The sequence below is a fragment of the Chamaea fasciata genome, unplaced genomic scaffold (genome assembly GCF_029207755.1).
Source record: "Chamaea fasciata isolate MVZ Bird 193981 ecotype frontalis unplaced genomic scaffold, bChaFas1.0.hap1 SCAF_10, whole genome shotgun sequence".
Taxonomy (NCBI): domain Eukaryota; kingdom Metazoa; phylum Chordata; class Aves; order Passeriformes; family Sylviidae; genus Chamaea; species Chamaea fasciata.
Window position 1 is genome coordinate 14,081,141 of NW_027094095.1, and position 18,890 is coordinate 14,100,030.

Sequence of the window (18,890 nt, forward strand, 5' to 3'; positions counted from 1 at the left end):
TCACAGTGTGCTGTTACACATAAGGTTTTTCACTGTTGCCAGCAAAGGGTGTACCACACCCGCTGACTCCTGCGCGAGTACCCACTCTCCTGGGGAGAGCCTGTCCTCTCAAAGTTTGCCTCTGACATCTGCCCTGTTCTCATTCACAAACCCTAGGCTGGCCTCACCATGTCTGGCAGCTCTACCCAACATTAGCAAGGTGGTTGAGGGGCATTAGGGGCATAGCAATGTAGCTGGTGCTGCGGAATGATTGAGCAGGCGCATCCTCACGTGGCTTGAAGTTCCCAATTCACTTGGGGTTTTTTGTAAAATGTTTTTTGGTTAGAGAAAACCTTGTTTGGACACTGTTCCTTACAAATTAGTACCACTGTGCAAGGTCTTGAGGTTTCTCACTGATGACCACTTTTACACATTATGAGATACCCAACATTGAAAAATAATTCGGGGGGAATTGATACTGCTTCACCACAGAGATAAACATCAATGAGGAATTTCATCTTTATTTCATGATGTTAGCACAATAAACTCACACAGTAGCATTGATCTGTACTTATTTAACAAAATACATTTATAGCAATTTACAAATTATTTTCCATTTGAAAACATGGCATAACATTTTATTAAACACAATACTTTATATAGAGAATTCTCATTTAAAAACATATTTTATTTTTAAGTATTTTCTCAGTAAAGCACAGCCTAACAAAGAAATTCGTGCCTGTTAGCAAGTAAGAAAATCAGAACACTAAGAAGATGTCACCTGTCAATTTATTTGATTAATTTTAAATTAAGGTACCAGTGGAATGTAAACAAAGAGTAATTTTACAAAAGGCTCCTTATCAAATATACATGCAGAGGTCTGAGTTCCAATGTATATATTATTACATTTCTGCTCTCTAACGTAATATAATTTGATAAGCCATTATTAAAAACAGTAGCCTTTGGCACTTTGAGTAAAAAAGAATATATCAATATTTATGTATAGAACATAATTTCAATGATTACACAAGAGCTTTAAAATCTTTTCTTAAGAAATAGGAAACTTTAGGAAAAATATCACACTGCACTTGAAATAGTGCAGCAAGTTTTAGAGTAATAAAAGCAACATATATGCCAATATATATCTGACTAAAACCAAGGAATAAAGAACAAACACTCCCACCAGGAATCCTGCTGTTTCCAAAACAGCTAAATTGCCAGAGGGAACATTTTTTAATCTTTGCTTTATTGCCATTATTCTCCATTTCAATTTTCCTTTATTTCCAGGTTCATCTACTTACGTTCTTTTCCCCTGCACTTACAAACTAACAAATGATTGCATCTTATTTCCCTGCATTGATAGGCCAACAGTGTTTGTGTCTTACCCATTCCTTTAAAGCTAATCCTACCTGCTTTATCCTGTACCTAGACTAAACTAAATCCAAAGGGTTTTGTTCATGACACTCCAAGTGTTTGTAATTCCTAGGAATCTTGTACAAAATTTCATATTAAATACCAAGGACTAAAGGTACATCCTTTTGAAAAGAAAAAAACAAATCCTGACTTGTAAATACTAGCGTCTGAGAACTTATTACTAAAAAAAATACTTTTTTTTTCTTTTTCTCCTGGTATCTATGATTATTTTTCCCAGCTGATGTGCCTTAAAGTGTGTCTTCAACATACAGTGCCTTTAACAAACACAATATGCTGCAACCCTACTGGGTAGCTTCTTACATGCAACCTGCAGAATACTTTCTCCCAATCATCCTAAGTATGATGGGGTCATCCTGTATCAATAGCAGAAAGAGTGTGGTCATTTCCTTAAGGACTGACTCTCTTCCACAGCACTGGGTGATGGGCAGGTGAGGGAAGCATTGCTTGGCACAGTTGGCTTGACAGTAAGCATTCAGCTAAGCTTGGAGCACCTGTAAAACTGGGAAGTACATATAAAGCTTTCCATTGACTCGCAAACATCATCCTCATACTTGTGAAATTACTTAGGTTTGGGGTTGGGTTTGGGGTTGATTTTGTTTTGGTTTGGAGGTCTTTTTTGGGTTTTTGTTTTGTTGTTTGGTTTTTTTGTTTGGTTTTTTTTTTTTGGTCTATGTTTTTGTTGTGCTGTATATCTTCTTGAAAAGGATGATTCTTCCTTCTACCTCCCACTTGGCTGGGGTAGGGTGGGCTTTTGCTTAGAGTTTTGTGGGGTAGGGTCTGTAGACAGGTTCTGACTATAGAGAATATATCGGTTCTCTGATACCCTAAATGAGAAGAGGACTTAAGATCAAAACACTTCTCTCAAAAACCAGAGAACAGACCTAATCTGCTACTTCTTATTCAGTGAGAGGACTGCTAAGCCATTTCCTTCCCCTCCTAGCCGGGGAGCTGGCAGGTGTCTGAGAGTACCTGCCCTCTTTCAGGTAGAAATAGGAGAGAATGAACAGCTGCAGTGAGTGAGCACTGCCTGGGGCTTCCTTCAGGGTTTAAGTCAGAGCCAAATGAAACGAGGCATTTCTTCTAGCAGGCCCATTGTAGGACATGCCATGTTTATTCCTTTCAGAGCTTATCCTTTCAGTAATTTTTGGCAATGGGGATTTTTAGCAGGCAAATGTTTTCATTATATCCAAAGCTCAGTTTACTAAAATAATTCATGTTCTCTCAGGTGCAGAGACCTTTTATATTCTTAGGTGGCAGTGGTGGGAAAAATATCATGCTTAAGAAGGCTCTGGAGGGTGTCACAAGGGAGGTGAACTGTAGTAGTGGCAAAATGCAACACTTGTTCAGTGATTCTGCAATACCAAGGCATTCCATTCTTTAAAGCGAAGCACAAATCCCCTACGTGATGGTGATTGGGGTGAAACTTGTGATTGTTCTTGTGGCATACTAAGCAAGTGAGGTGAATGACTGCTTCTAAGTGTGAGCTATGATATTAATTCCTGTCTCCTTGGAAGTTGGTCAGGAAAGTTGCCATCTATTTTTATTTACTCACCTTTCACATTTGCACATCTTGCAGTTATTGGTGTCCTGCATTATTTGTTTAAAAACTAATAGAAAAATGGAAGGGTCACTGAAGGACTGAATAAGAAGTTTAAAAATGTTAACATCTGAATTATTTGTAGTACTTGATAAGACCCCTTAAAAAACGTAATTTAAAACAATTCTACAAGTTAGCCCACTAAGAAGCAGCCTCTTCATTAGTAGCACCTGTTCTTAAACAAAAGTTGAGCAGTAGCAGCAAAACTATTCAAAATAGATAGTCATTCCATTCTAATGGAATGTCACCCACACATTTTTTGTTGCAGTAGACATCTTAAAGAACTACACAAAACCTTTGCAATCTTTGAATGTGACAGATCCACTATAACAAAGCTGTAAATATTTCCTACGCTAAATGAATGCAGCCAGCATCATCATAGTATTAGCAATATTACTTGTAAAGTAACTGCACATCAATATGTCATGTTTGCAGTCTAATAATTATGCAATTTTTCAAAACATGTAAAGTTATCATCAGCACCATCCTGTATTAAAGATTTGGTGCAAATTCTGCAAAGATGAATATATACCACTGATACAGCCTTTGCTGTGAAAAAGTCAGTCGGTTTTGGACACAAATATAAAATAAAAAGTTGGCACATTCAGGAAATACAGTGTCTGTGTTCAAGACCATTCTTTTAATTGACATCATCACCCTCAGATAAACGTTTTGAATCTGAAGAAACAAGTTGCATGAAAATGTTTCACATTAGTTCTGGCATTGTGCTTTTCCCCCCACCACATGCTGTTCACAGGCTCATGCACATTGCACATCAGCAATGCAGGGCTGCTGGTCAATAATTTGGCACATAAAGGTAAATATGAGCTCAGAACAAAGGGAGTAGAACCTGTGTCAAGATGTGTTTACTTGTGGTGGTATGGACCAGCTGATATGTCTCCTTTCAGTCCTTGTACGCTCGTGTGGGGGATGTGCCTTTATAGAAGATGTTTCTGGTGTTCTCTGGACTGCTCCCTCTCTCGGGGATTAAAATGATGTTACCCTTTCTTCGAAGTGTTGAGTCCCGGCTGGAAGAAATGGACAGAGTCTCTGAGCCAATCTCACTTCCCTCCACTGGTGTGACTCTTATTGTAGTGATTCCATGATGGTGATGCTCAGTGTTATCTATGTTGCTTCTTTTCCTGTCACCTGACCCATAACTGTCTTTTAAGGAGTCACAGCTCTCAGAGTCTCTGTTAAGATCATTAAGCTCATATGTTTGACGAAGAGTGACTTTTTCAGGACCTTTCCATTTCCATGACCCACTTCCTTCACCTTCTGATGGCATCTGAATTACAGGTCTGTTATTTTCTGGATGGGCCTCAACTCTAACAATGCTACTTGGCTCATGGTCTGTCAAGGTTTTATATCTGATGGCTCCTGTACAGGTCACTGTGCTTCCTTCTGAACTCTTTGGACTGCCCTGAAGCACTCCTTGCTGTTTAGACATGGCTATTACTTGCATGATTCTTGGCTGGCTATTACTCCTGCATGCAACACTCTTCTCAGCAGCTTTGAGCCACTTAGCTCTAGCTGAACTAGTTTTGGGTGATGTGTTCACATTCTCCTGAGTCTCTTCAGGAATGTGTACTAGCTGGGATGAGCCAGGACGGGACTGAATAGAGACCCTTGGCCCGCCAGTAAGACCCGAATTGTTACAACCTGGTACACTGCCAGGCTGGATTTTCAGGTATTGGCTAGTTGGGCCATGATGATCACCATTTACACCCACTCTGGACGGTTCTGAGCTTGACCTCATTTCGATAGCCCTAGGTGGTGACTGGCCAGATTCAGTCTCTATCACCTGCAGTGACAACTTTCGACTTTCATTCTTGTTCTTCCACTGGGACAGCAGCTGTTTGGAACGGGCAGAATCCATTGATGCGTGTATTGTTGCATTTCGTCTTGCTGGATCTTCCAAGGATGGTGTGTTGACTCTCGGCAAAGTGTTGCTGAAAGTAACCATGTTTTCCTTTCCCATTGGGCTTCGTGGTGTTATTATTTCTACATCAGCATTTGCTCTCTTGAGATTGGTCAGAGAGCCTGAATCTCTGTGGTTTCTATTCAGGATACTTTCTGTACGGTGAGAGACAATGCCATCGCTGCTGCCGCCGTTTTTACCTGGCAGGATTCTGTTGGCATCTTGGCTGAGGTCTGTCAATGACCTTAGAGGTTCTCTGTGAAAATTTGGGTGAAACGCATTCTCGTCACTTGGTAAGAAGTTCCCCACAGCATACAGGCCCTGATATTTGGACAGAAGCATCAACAATTGGTTAAGAAAGTTTAAAAGGACACCTTTTAAGGTACTTTAATTACATTCTTTTGCTTTTAAATAGAATTCAGTGACATTATTACTCCAGCTGAACTGATGGGTATGCTTACATGCCTTTCCTCACTAGTATAGCCTTAGTCCAAATTCTGTCTTTAATTATGCATACTTCTAGGTATATATGTATGGGTTATCACTAGGCTAACCAGGGCATATTATTCATGGCAATAAACAGTTGAGGTAAGGATTTAGCCTCCATGAGCTTTCTTCTTTTTACCAACCAACAGATACAGCTACAGAAATAATGTTTTGTTAAAAAAATAGATGTTTGCCATCTCTTAGGCAAAGCTATTTTACAACTATACTACTGTTTACCCGATTTACTGCATCTTGTTGCAGCTTGAGTTCTTCTCTGCTGTTAGCAGATCCTGGCCTTTCTACTGTACAATAACCATGTAATACAATATCTACATCATAGAAAAATTTATCAACTTTTAATCAATTGCTTTCCAAGTTCTGCAGAACTTTAATAAGATTTAGTTATAAAGCATATTCCTAATCAGTAGACTCACTATAAAATGCTGTCATTTTAAAAACACTCCACTGAGGGTATTCTGTGAGAGGGTCAAATATCTGACTCAATCACTTGAGTTTCTCGTTCTTTACACTCCTTTCAGAAACATTTGTAGTTTCACGTTATTTCCCCTCCACATCCTCCTATTGGTGTGTAGTTTTGAGGGCAGATTTACTGAGCACTGGGTATCCAGGACAATGTACTCTCTGCCGTACGACGACACACAACAATACATGAAGACCTAACAAAGCATACTTGTTTGTGTATTTTAAACATGGGGACAACAGCTCCATTTAGGTAAATCTACAACAGAGAATCATTTGAAGTAATGTTCTCAAAGGAGTGCCTTTCTGCTCACAGTGCAATCATAGAAGCTGACTTTAGTAGCTCATGGGGTTTCTATTATTACCCTGACTGCTGTTTCTTCGGCCACTGTGAAACCCATTTTTCCCTGGTCACCTTTGCAGACCATCTGCAGGTACCTCAGGTTATGTTATCACAGAAAAAAGGGGGTCAGGAAATGAACTTATTTTAGTATTATACTAAAATTCATCATTGACTTCTTGAGGGTAAAACCATCCCACTGGCTCTTAAGACTCTTCTGTTCCCCAGCCCACACTCAAGCAGTGGTGTCAGCAGAAGCTCTGATTGTTCCCAGGCACCAGTGTTGCTCTCTGAGCAGCCAGGGCAGCGAATTCCTGTTGGAGACATGCTGAGAGCAGCAAGCAAAAGCAAGTGCTTGATGAGCTTCCTACTGACAGATACAATCAGGCCTGACCTACGTGCTTCCTTACAGGACCCTTCCAAAGTGCTCCATCTCTTTCAACTCAGTACAAAGGAAAAGCATAGGAATAACCTCATTTGACCATCCTTTCCCCCTTGCATGGTTTCCCTAAGAACTCCAAAGAATCACAAGTGTATAACATTGCCTTTAATTTCTTGCAGATTCAGCAATTCACTCAGCTGAGTTGCTCATACTAACTGAATAACTTTTTGAGATCATAAAGAGAACACTGTCAGTACCAACTCAGGTCAGCAACAAATATCAACTAATCAAATATTTTTCTTGTGTTATGCTTTTAAGTGTGGATTAGAAAAAATGAGTATTTTAAAGTTTTTAATAAAGCACATAAAGTCAGAACTGTTTCTGTATACTATGCCAGATGATTATATTCTGCTTTATGCACTGTTATGGAACTTCACACTGAAATATTTGTTTGCTTTTTCCTGTTTGCTTTTAAAGTCGTTATCCCTAATTCATCATCTTCAACACAAATTGACTTTATTTATAGTTATGGCATGTAAGCATGATGAAAAGTTTTCATAAAAATAACCAGTACTCTTATTCCAGCCTTATAAGTTTAATTTGCTTAAACTTAACCATGACTACTGTATTTACCAAATAGAGAGCAATTCCTCCTCCTATGAGAAAGCCACAGTAAACATCAACTGGATGATTCTTATACTGGGTGATACGAGTCAGACCACATATAATTCCACAGATGATAAAGGCAAAGACCAAAAGTGGTTTAAGAAGTTTTGAGGAGTCTGTTAATGTAGAATTGAAGTACATCTTGAAAAAGAAAGAAATAAAGAAGCAGTTGAAGAAACTTAAATATACAAGAGGATTTTAATTTCTCACATTCAGTCTTTGTTTTATATATAGAACACTAGTACACAGTCATATTACAAGTAATGCATTTAATTTTATTTTACAGCCCTGTTAAAATTTGCTCACTTACTGTAGAAAGACCTGAAATCACAAGGAATGGAATTCCAGAAACATAGGCAGTGTTGCTTTTTGACATCAATTAGGAAGAGTATTTTATGCCTCAGTGCTGTTCCCAATCAGCACCTAAATGTTCTATAAATATGATAAGGAGCCACCACTTGTGAAATACAGAAGCCAGATGTCATGCCAGATGAATGCAGTAACCTGTTCCAACAAAAGCTACCACCAGATGCTTTACAGAGCCATTTCTCAGCTGAGGGCCATAGTATCAGGGAGGTCACAGAAATTAGGTGGAGGTGGTTCATTGGTGTTACTCCAGATTCTGGCTGTTCTCTGGGCAGAATAAATACTGGCAAGGTCCCAGTACAATCCTATTATCTAATGTCATTAACTGGTCCTTGCTGTTGTTTTCCTCTGATTTTTACAGCATGAGTGATGGAATTACTTTTTACACTTCAAGTAAGTTGTCTATAGTACAAACATTGTGGGCCACACTGAAGAAACATTATTGCTCAGAAGGGCAAAATCAGCTGTGATTGCTGCAGCATGTCCCACAATTCTCTGCTAGCAACTGATGGGTTTTATTCACTTGCTTTGCAGTAATACCTTGAAGGCCTCTGGGAGTGATTGTACCATTTCATCCATGCTGCAGATCTCTGGAGGTGAAATCAAACTACATCACATGAATGTATGGCCCTTAATGCCTCAAGTTTAAATATAGCAAATCAAGTGAAGACAGCAACAAAGAAAAGGCGGCAGACATGACAGTTAATTTGACTGGTAAGTTAAAATATCGCTGTGTAAGACAGATAAACACTGCATTTTATATGAGGATAATATGAGGCATCAAATACACTTCAACACAACACTTTAGTTTGCTTCTTAACAAAGGATATGAAGCAGTTGAATATTTTCCTTATTCTTTAACAGCTACAATAAAACCAGCTTTATTAGTAGTTTTATTTTGCTTTCAAATTGGTAGGATAAAAACATCCATCCATCCAAGATATCCAGGCAACACATAGTTTTACAATATACACCAAATTACTTTCTGACTTTTGTCTTGTATAAATGAAACTGAACAGAGTTGGTTACTCACCGAAATGTACACTGCTGCAAAGGCTGCCAGGGTGGCATGTTGAGAAGGGAATGACTTTCTGCCAAGGAAGGACACTAAAATTATACTTCTCAGTTCAAATGCACAGTGCTATTGCTCATTGAAAAAAATACTGGTTGGTACAGCTATCTTATACTTCCTAAGCAATATGTGATCCATCAGTAACATTTGTCATCAGGTGACATTTTTCTCAGAGAGAGGCAAACTACATCTTAATTTGCTATGTCTATAGGCTTATTAAAAAAAAAAAAAATCGGCACTTTACATCATGACAGAAGCTAATGGAGCACAGCAACATGGGGAGGGTATTTTAAGAATTACTGGGCCCCTTCTTGATGGCCAGAGAAAGAGAATAAAGGAAAGCATGTCCAATCTCAGAGACAGTAGGCAATATCAGATCTGTTCTTGAAATTGCTGAGGGCCTTCTGCTCCCATTCAAAACCTGGAGATTGAATGATGTGGATTGGGTCGTGAGTTACAAATTTCAGATAAGAAATTTAAGTGACAGTTTAGCTTCTACTTCCCTGACAAGAAAAGGAGGTTTTGTTCAAGCAGGAGCAACATAGAACCATCACATGAGGGTCTCTAACATTTTAGTATTATTATTCTTCTAGACCCATTTCAATTCTCTAAAAACAGCTAAAGAAAAGCAATGTGAATGCAAAAGAGGTTTTTACATAGAGAGAAAAAAAAAGCTGGGTTTGAATTCAGTAATACCTGTTCTACAGTGGACATCTAGATCACAGAAGCCCTAAAAAAAGTCTGTGACCTGTGAGCTCTGGGAATAGAGTCAGATACACTGAGGATTTCTCTGTTTGCAATGGTATAGATTTGTAATGTAACATGCTGCATGCCTTGGTGAAGAAGAGTACGTCTACCTCACAGTCACAACAGCAACTTTCAGCTGAGAAAGCTCAGCTTGGGATAAATACTTAAACTATAATTCAGCTTCACAAATGGATCTTGCCACCCTAACTGGGCTCCACATACAGCCAATTTCCTAGCAAAACCTGAGTGAGCTAGTTTAAAATAGCAGAGACTGAAACAGTCCTTCAACTTTAGACGGACATTTGTTCTGCAAAGAAGCAGAGTCTGCTTTCTGAATTTCTTTCCTATGCATTTTGCCTTGTCTGTTCTACATAATTAATTGGCAGTTAAAAATGTGAATGTAGTTCAGTGTGAATGCCACACTGCTGACCTGAATTTGAGCCTATGGCTCCAGCAGGTTCATAGCTCCGACCAAGATAAAAATCTGCATGGTTCCTTTTGTGTTTCTAAAGACAGACCTAAATTCTTAATCTTATTTTATTTTTAACATCTATGAACAAATCCTTCACAAATAGTATTCCTGCAGAACAAGCTCAGGGTTGAGGACAGGGGAATAAAGAAAAGAAAAAAAAAAGGTAAATGTTTATAATAGCTAATCAACCCCTTTACTCTGTGCAGGTTTTAATGAAGCATAAATCTACTTAGAGTCTCTGTGGAGCTAATGTGTATATTTGAGTCTATGAACTTTTCTACCACTTAACCTTAATTTGATGGCGTTTTTATAGTATATAAGTTGTGTCACCGTGGCACAGTCAATTTTCCCTTTATTCTCTTTTCTATTCACATGCTTTCAGGCCAAACACAGACTAAATGCACTCTCTGTACTCTCTAATGGTGTCACTGCTTTTGTTCCTCTATTTGTTATCTTTTAATCGAAAATGAAAATAACTCCAGCTAAAAATATGTAGCTTTTTTGTATGGCTCTGTATTGAAAGGGTGAACAAAGGTCTCAAAGAAAACATGTCCTGAACTCCGATGACCGTGTATAACTCTAAATGCTCATGAATGAGAATGTGTAGGGGGGGAACAACAGTGAGAGAGTCCTACTGAGAGAGAGAATCATACTGAGTCAGAACATCAGAGATGACAGAGGACAGAGACCTCACTGGAGAGCTGAACAAAAGTGCCTGAAAAGGGTCTTTGAAGCTAATAGAGGAAATGATGGACAATAGGAACCACTGGATTTTTGGGGATGTTGCAGAAAAATTATTTGATGTAATCAGTTGGATGATTATGTGCTCCTCTCTATACTTTTCATGCAGAAGTCCAGAGGCAAATTTCTGGAGCCAAAGTTTCTGGGAAGTACAAATCAAAAATGAAGGCCATTAGCAAACTCAGAACAAGTTCCTTCCATAGTGAAATTATTGAAGTCAAATTAACCTCCTGTACTGCAGAAGTTATACCATAGTTTCTAGAGAGGTGACTGAAGGAAGTAGCTAGTGCTACTGAAGTGTTGCTTGCTGTGGTAAAGTTGAGACTGGCATAAGGAAATAACAACATAATAAAGGAAAAATGCAATAAAATTGAATTAAGGAGAAATTGTGGGTGATGCCAGACTGTTATAAATTGCCAAATGTGTTTTCTGTGATGGGAATAACTTTGAAATATCAAAATATGGTTGTTTTTCTAGGGAAACAGAAACACCCAAAACCTGATTGCTTAGTCTTAACATGTTACAACTAATTTCACTGGTTTTTTAGATGTGATGGTATTTAAACTTAGGAGTGATTGGTTGTTTTGGAATGGCTACAGACAGCCAATTCAAAGCAGTAGACATCATATTTGAGATAATGAAATGAATGAGATGTATTTATGAAATTTTTTCTGCCTGCTCCTGTGTAATCATGTCCTGATTTCCCTGGAACACCATGCAGTTGCAAGACACTGCTTGCAAGCATCAGGCTCCACTGGCAACATCCCAGTAACGGCAAATCGTTATGGGGAAAGAGATAAAAAACCAGTTAGAAATACCATGCAAGAAAACAGGTTTGGGAACACACAGCTTTGTGCCATTGCGGTATTTCCTCTAAAAAATATTTTTTTCAGTGCTGTTACTATAAAAAATAATTAGAGAAACAGAAAAGAAACTTGTCTAACAACTCCCAAACACCTGACCTGTAATGTATGTTATGCAGAGGTCTCAGATCAAGCACTTGGGAGACTTCTTCCCCTGCCTGTTACAGGGAACTAAACACAGACCACTTGGAAAAGCAGTAGAAGCTCTACATAGTAACAATTGTGTGGGAAATTGCCTCCTTTGAAGGGGCAGAATAGCTGCTCACGACTGTGCTTTGGAACCTGACAAAGTCTTCCAAAGCCCACTGCTAGACTAATATCTCTATAGAGAAAATTGAATATCACTAAAAAGACATTTATGCATTCACCTTTAACTCATTCAGACTTTAACTAGGAAAAAAAAATCCTGAAGTCGGTACCAAAAATAAAAAATAACAGGAATACTTCAAATGAAGAATGAAAGAACAATGAAGATTAGAACCAACCTTCCAGCGTTGATAATATTGAGATCAGCTCCTGAGCAAATATCTTCCACAACATATGAATTCTCTGAGCAAGATACGTTTAAGGATGTATAGTTAGGCTTGCAAACAGTCAGGAAATATGGTGCCTGATATCCTGTTGATAGCTGTATAATATCAGTAACAAGAGCAGTTGCACAAAGACCAAACACATGAACACCTAGGAAAGAAATTAACAGAGCTTGTTAATTTTATCATATGCATTAATTAGGCTGATTAATTGTGCAAACTACATTCAACAGAGCTCTGATGGCTTTTGTTACTGTACTTGAGATAATTTAAAAGCAGAATAAGAGAATTTAAATGGAGAACAAAAGCTTATTGCAAAGCTGAATTCTTTAACATAAACATTAAGACAGTTCTTGCTTGTTTTCTTCCTGTTGATACTTAAAATTTTATTTTAATGGCTTGATGTCCTCCAACATCTTTTCATAGAAGACAGCTACACTCGAGCTGCTTCAGTTTGGAAAGAAGCTTTCTGAATTGACTGTGAAGAGTAGCCAAATTTAAGGAGAGCATATGTGCTTATCCAGTCCTTAGAGTTTCCACCGGAAGACAGGCTTTTAGTAGTGTGGACAACTGTCCATTAGATCATTGCTCTGAAGACTTGTTCTCTATTTGCCACCACAGAATCACCAGCTGGTGGTAACTTTGGCTACCTTCACAGCTCTGATGTTTCTTGAGTATTGTATCCTGGTCACTAATCCAAATATTTAAGTCTATTTCATAAGGGATCGATGCTTCAGACTGATTAATAATGCCAAATTCAAGGCAATTGAAGTAAAGCAATTGCTTTACTGAACATTTTCAACTGCTCTTCTCCTAAAGATTTACCTATTCTTCCCTACTTTTATTCATAAATTTATTTTTCATCCTAAAATTGAAAGAGTGTTAAAGCCATTAAAATATGAAAAAAACTTCATATTCAGAGTGGGAATTGGGGATGGAATTCATGTGCCTTCGAGCTTGTTTTTTTGGTGATGGAATACCAAACAGGAGAAGTGGACTTGGGGTATGCTTACAGTCCTCCTTGCTCATGGTGTAACCTACAAACCCTCTGCTTTCTTCTCACTGCTGCTCTTACGAAGCTTTACTGGTCACAGGTGGCATAACCTTGCTTGTCACTACCTCCCTGTTTCCCAGACTACCAAAACCCAGGGAATGGTTGTGCTACCAGGTTTTCAGTCTGCTATCCTGCTGGCTGTCTTTACCTAGGCTGCCTTGTCTAATGAAAGATATCTGAAAGAGGAAACTTTTTATTTTCTTCTCTTTGGGAGAAGAAATTAACCGTAAGAATGGGATCAAGGTCCAGTTACCTTTCAGAGTTTTTCATAAATGACAATTAAAGTAAAATGAAAGAATTCAACGTGTTCCTCCATAATTTAAGTTGCCAGATTCTAGCCCTTTTCGAGAGGCAGATAAACACATTCCAGAAAAAGAATGTCAAACCTACTGAGAGTTTCTGACAAGTTTTCACTGTCATGCTGAATACTGTGACAGGTGGGTTGAATCCTTATGATGCACTGAAGACAGGCAGGGGAAGCTATACACTGAAATAATTAAAAAGCAGCCAGCTCAAGGTGGGCAGGGAAGGAAAAACAAATTACTCTTTTAGAAATACTGACAATAGTACAGGAGAGTAAAGGGAAAATGGAGAGTGTAGATGCTGCATTACTGAGTATGGGGCTGCTCTGTTGCAGTCTGAGTTTCTTCTCACGTTTTCTAGCAGCAGATCTATGCTAGTGACAGCTCTGCACTGCTCTGAAAGGCTGTTTCAGTGAAGTAAACCTGCATGGTGAAAACTGAATGCATGTGGAAAGCTCTTTTTTGTGAGTAACAATTGAAACCCACCAACAAATCTGACAGCTCTTCTAAGAAAAGAATTGAAGTTGCATCCTCCTGCATTAATATTGGCCTCTGTTCCAATCCCATTTCTTCTTTTGGACAGGCAACAGTAGAGAATTCCTTCTCCTATCATTATCTGCAATGACAAAGGAGCCATTAAATTGAATGTAGCACTTACTCAGAAGATCCTGATTGAATTTAAAGGGCTGTAATATAACTGGAACACAACCAATGTCATCCACTGACATGCACTCAACTTTATAAGATTTATATCAATATGTAAACATAAAGTAATGCAACTTAGCCTGAATGAGGGCAGGCAAGAAGACGGCCCTGAAATTAAATGCAAATGGCATACAGTATACAGTGCTCAGTGGTATCCAGGCCTTGATCTACAGCTGAAACTTGATGCTTCTACAATAAAAAATCAGTAATTATAAAATATTGCCTCTAAAATAATCCAGAGGCACTGCAATATCTTAGTGCTCCAGAAGCGATTTCAGCATTCAGTCTTGGCCACAGGCCTAGCAATCCCGAGCAGCTTCTAATTATGTGGCAGCCTGTTCTTCTGTATTTGTTTAATTTGGCTTGGGTTTTAACCAGATCCACAGCAGCAGAAAAAGTTCTGTCCTTATAGTCCCTCACAACACACCAAGCAAAACAGATTATGACCAAAACCCTAGACAAGAGTCTATAAAAGGAAGAATATAAATCAAAGATGGTGTCGCTGGGAAATCCAGACACATTTATACATTTGCAGTCTCAGATTTTATTGTTTTCCTTGTTTAACAGTGCAACTATCTGGAATTCTATACAGGGTCTGTACAGAGTTCAGAGTAAGGGTTGGATTGAAATATTGCAATTAATAAGGCAGTCCTCACCAGCAAGAGAAGATTCAGTTTGCCTATCACAGCTAAATTGACAACTAATCCATGCAATGAACAAAGCTAATAATTCAATGAGATGCCAAAGCATCTGAATAATGCTGAATCTGTAATTACCAGTGGTGTTTGTCTATACTAACACCTCCACCCTAGAAAAGGGAGGTAAAGTGGAAAAGCTTGGTCTAACTCTTTATTAGCTAAACTTTTAACAAATCGAAATTTCTTGACCAGGAAGACCAAAGTAGTGAAGGTTCTCTTATGACATGGAAAAGCCACTGGTAAGGGTTATTTAAAAAATTCTAATTAGCTGAGAATTGTGGCCACTATTATCTGTCCACGTTTGATCAATTTATTGCTGAAGCTTCCCAGAGAAATCAGTAGTATTCCAAACTTAAAACTCAGAAAAACTCCAACAGTTTTTAGCCAAATTCTAGGGAATGTCTGGTACAGGGAAAACACCAGACAGATGGATCAGCTTGTGTGATAGAGCAAAAAACAACAAAGCCTATGTCAAGGAAAATACAGAGGCTGGCATTTCCACAGAAAAAAACTCCCAGAGCAGAGCAGGCAGTAGGAGTGAAACTGCCAGCAGTGAATTTCTCTCCTTGAGAAATGATTTCCCAAATCACTGCGATCTAATGTCCTAGTGATCTTTGTTGGAAAGGACATTGGTACCTCTAAGCAGGTTTTTAATCAGTGGCTGATAAGAGTTTCAGCCTTCACAGATATGATTGAGTAACTGGTCCTAACCTTTCTGAATGAGTAACTAGAGAGAAAATCTATCAGAGGATCAGATTCAGAGCTCTCTGAAGCAAATTGAAATCATGCGGTAATTCAGGTGTATCTATATTCCAGAAATAAAGTATCTATCTTGATAATTTCTTCAAGTCCAGGTGTTCCACACTGAATTCTCCTGCAGTTTTTGAATACATACACAAAATTTCATCTATGCCACAAGCTATAAGACATATGTCAGTAATACAGTCAGTTATTTTCTATAACCCTTCAGGGCTACAGAACAGACCTGCTTAAATGCATTTGCTACTTAACTAATAATGAGGAAAAAGCCCAAAGACAAAAATCAAAATGCAAAGCACCAAAGCCAAACAAATAATGCCTTGGGAAAATAAGTCATAAAATCTTAGAAATTTTTTTTGTATAAAAAAATACTCTAAAGTGAACAGATTTATATCTGTTCTCCAGTCTTGGGAAAATTATTATACCAACAAAAGTAACATAGAACATCCTAGTCTAATATTTATATAAGGCTTGCTTGTCTTCTTCCCCATGCACAATTTTTCTTTTTTTCTTTATTTCCTTATTATATATACTCTTTGATAATATTTAAAATGTGGCTTAATCACACCTATATCTTATTGAATGTTGATGAACTTCTGCCTCATACTGCAGTAAGTCCCTGAAGTGTGGACAGAGGCCAGGATATGCAACATTACTGGAGATCCTCAATTCCTCACATACCTCATGCTTTCCTTTCTATCTTTTACAGGTTTTATAAAGTGAATAATCAATTGAAATGTTTATGAAAACTAACTTTAAAAATGCTAAACTCTACAAAATAACAACGGCACAACTATAATCTTTTTACACTGAGTTTCACTGGCCTACTTTTCCAAAGAAAAAGGGAAAGATTGGGCAAAAATGTCCCCAAGTTCCTTACTTCCACAGTGGTATTGAATAACAAGGAGTCAATGCCTTCAGTGCTTTCACTGAAGGAGGTTGCGTATTTTGCACTGTCACTGCCCAGCCTCAAACTAACACAGGCAACACATTCATGCTCATACAAATACAAATGAACTACACCTTCCTAAGGCTTGCAGCTTTTGGCCAGTTGTACTTTGAAGCTTTGGGATTTACTTTCTTTATCAAACTTTCTTTTTTATGGGCATACTCAAGTATGGGGTTGAGTTCCTCACCCGGCATGCTTCTCATTAATTTTCTGTACTACTGGTAAAATGATTCAGGCAAGAATAACATTTTCTATTGCAAAATTTCATGCAATGCTAAAAGAATTGAGTTATAATCAAAGCCCTCAACAAATACTATATAACGAACGGAGCATCTTTTATCCTGACTTAAGGTATTTGATATTATCTAGGCTTAATATAAACTCTGAAATAAAAGCCAGATTTTACCACCTACTGCAGCCCAAGTGAGCCTAAATAGATTCCTTCTGTAGCTGTTTCAGAAAAGTCCAGTCTTTTGCCAGCAGAAACACTTAAGAAACCCAGCCAAACCCCAATACTAAAGTTTTGCTTTTATCATAGTATTTGGTGTTTGCAACAATCATTTGCACCAGGATCGTTGAGAGTCTTAGCTCCCAGTTCCTAAATGTATAATTTGTAGCCTCCTGGTTGTACAAAATCCTTCAAAGATGGTTTCTAAAGCAACGAAAACCAAATGCAGTAAGAACTGTTCAGTTAAAAAAAAAAAAAAGACAAAGAAAGAAAAACATTCTGGAAAGCAAAGAGAGAACAGCACTTGATAATTTTTAAACAAGCATCACATCTCACAGATTTTGTAACTGTAAATTGTATAGTATTATAAAATGAATTAACTGGTTGAAATTAAGGGAATTAAGAGCAGCTGGAAGCAGAGGTATATTTGCAGCTGGCTTTCAAGAAGTGCCTAACAGATGTGTAGTCCTTGCTGTCAGGGGGGAGAAAAGATAATTTCAAAAGGTTGATCATGTTTTTAAGTGCGTAAAACCATCCACTCAAGGTGAATTTCTCTCTCCACTTGCCAGACAAATGGCAAATTTGCCTGGCAAATGGAGGGATAGTGGTGTGAGAATAATGCTCCTATCTGAACTGCTAAAATCAGAAAAAATGAATTCTCTCCTATATCTACATATCTATATATCTATATATCTATATCTATATATGTCAATTTCTACTTTTCTTTTCTGTAAAATAGTGACCCAACTGCTCATTCTGACAGGATATTTCTGTTCTGTTGAAATCATCTACTCCCTTTGGGTGAATGATTAAACCAGCCCACTTTTGCCTGCTCTTAATGACTAACTTGCAATTTAGAGGTGTTTCAGTGCTATTTAGGAAAATGTAATTGAGTTCACTGACAAGATTGATGTACCTTCTCTCTGAATAAAGCTAGTTCTAACAAAAGTGGCGAGTTCAGGGCTGTGAAAGACTTCCATTTCAAAAAAAAAAAAATCTTGCATTTTTGATGTATCTGAGAGTATGGAGATGCCCTGTCTGTACAAGTTCAAATATTTGTACAGCGTAACAGAATGATTCAAGCTATTCTTATCCAACTGTAGATGCTGTTTCTTAACATTAAAGAAAGACACCATCAAGACAGGGAGAGTAGATGAAGTGCTACAGGGAATGTTCTAAGGAGTATATCTCCTTTTGTTACAGAAGAATGAAATATGAGTTTAAAATCCTAAGGAAACTAGACTGGATGACACTCTAAACCTAATTGAAACCAAAGGAGCTATTTTCTTTATACCAAATGAAAGTCTGTTCAAAATCTTTATTAAGTGACAGTAGCACTCAAACTTACCGTAATTGATGGTCCAGCAAAAACCAGACTAAGCAACATCAAGAAGGGAACAGACTCTTGTGTAGGCTCAATGTATGGCATACTCAGACTCTTGTCATAGCAATTAAATCCAGAGTGAACTGGCTTGAAGACATCAGTAAGTTCAAGAAAATAAAGGCTAACAACAGAAGATGCCAATATGGGCAACTAGAAGAGAAAAAAGCAACAAATTACTGTTTGGAAATGGAATAGCAATGCTTTTGCAAAGACAACATAGTTTGTTAATAAATCTCTTTGATGTTTGCTGTTTATATCTAACTTCTCCTTGTCATGCCTATTTTACTATCTCTAAATAATGAATTCTCTGGAGATACGGTACTGTTCAGTTGACATCAATAACCCTGCTGTCTACCAAGCTAGTCAAAACACCCAGCCCAATCTTTAGCACATATAATTTAGCCTTTTCATCTAGGAATCATTAATAGAAAAACTTTGATTATTTTTTTTTTAAGGAAAGTATCAGGACCGCAGTCTCCCATGTGGGGCCTCAGCACTTTGCTGTTCTTCAATCA

General features: G+C 38.0%; 1 protein-coding gene across 1 annotated transcript in view; it reads right to left on the minus strand.

The window, feature by feature from the left end:
- Positions 1-474: 474 nt before the first annotated feature.
- The window catches only part of PLPPR4 (phospholipid phosphatase related 4), a 31,515-nt gene continuing 13,099 nt past the window's right edge, over positions 475-18,890 (minus strand). The window contains exons 2-7 of the mRNA XM_066192388.1: positions 18,340-18,525; positions 13,919-14,048; positions 12,032-12,227; positions 8,685-8,742; positions 7,253-7,426; positions 475-5,252 (exon numbers count right to left, since the gene is read on the minus strand). Of these exons, the coding sequence (XP_066048485.1) occupies positions 3,915-5,252; positions 7,253-7,426; positions 8,685-8,742; positions 12,032-12,227; positions 13,919-14,048; positions 18,340-18,525 (2,082 nt within the window). The 3' untranslated portion in view covers positions 475-3,914. The remainder of the gene's footprint in view (positions 5,253-7,252; positions 7,427-8,684; positions 8,743-12,031; positions 12,228-13,918; positions 14,049-18,339; positions 18,526-18,890) is intronic.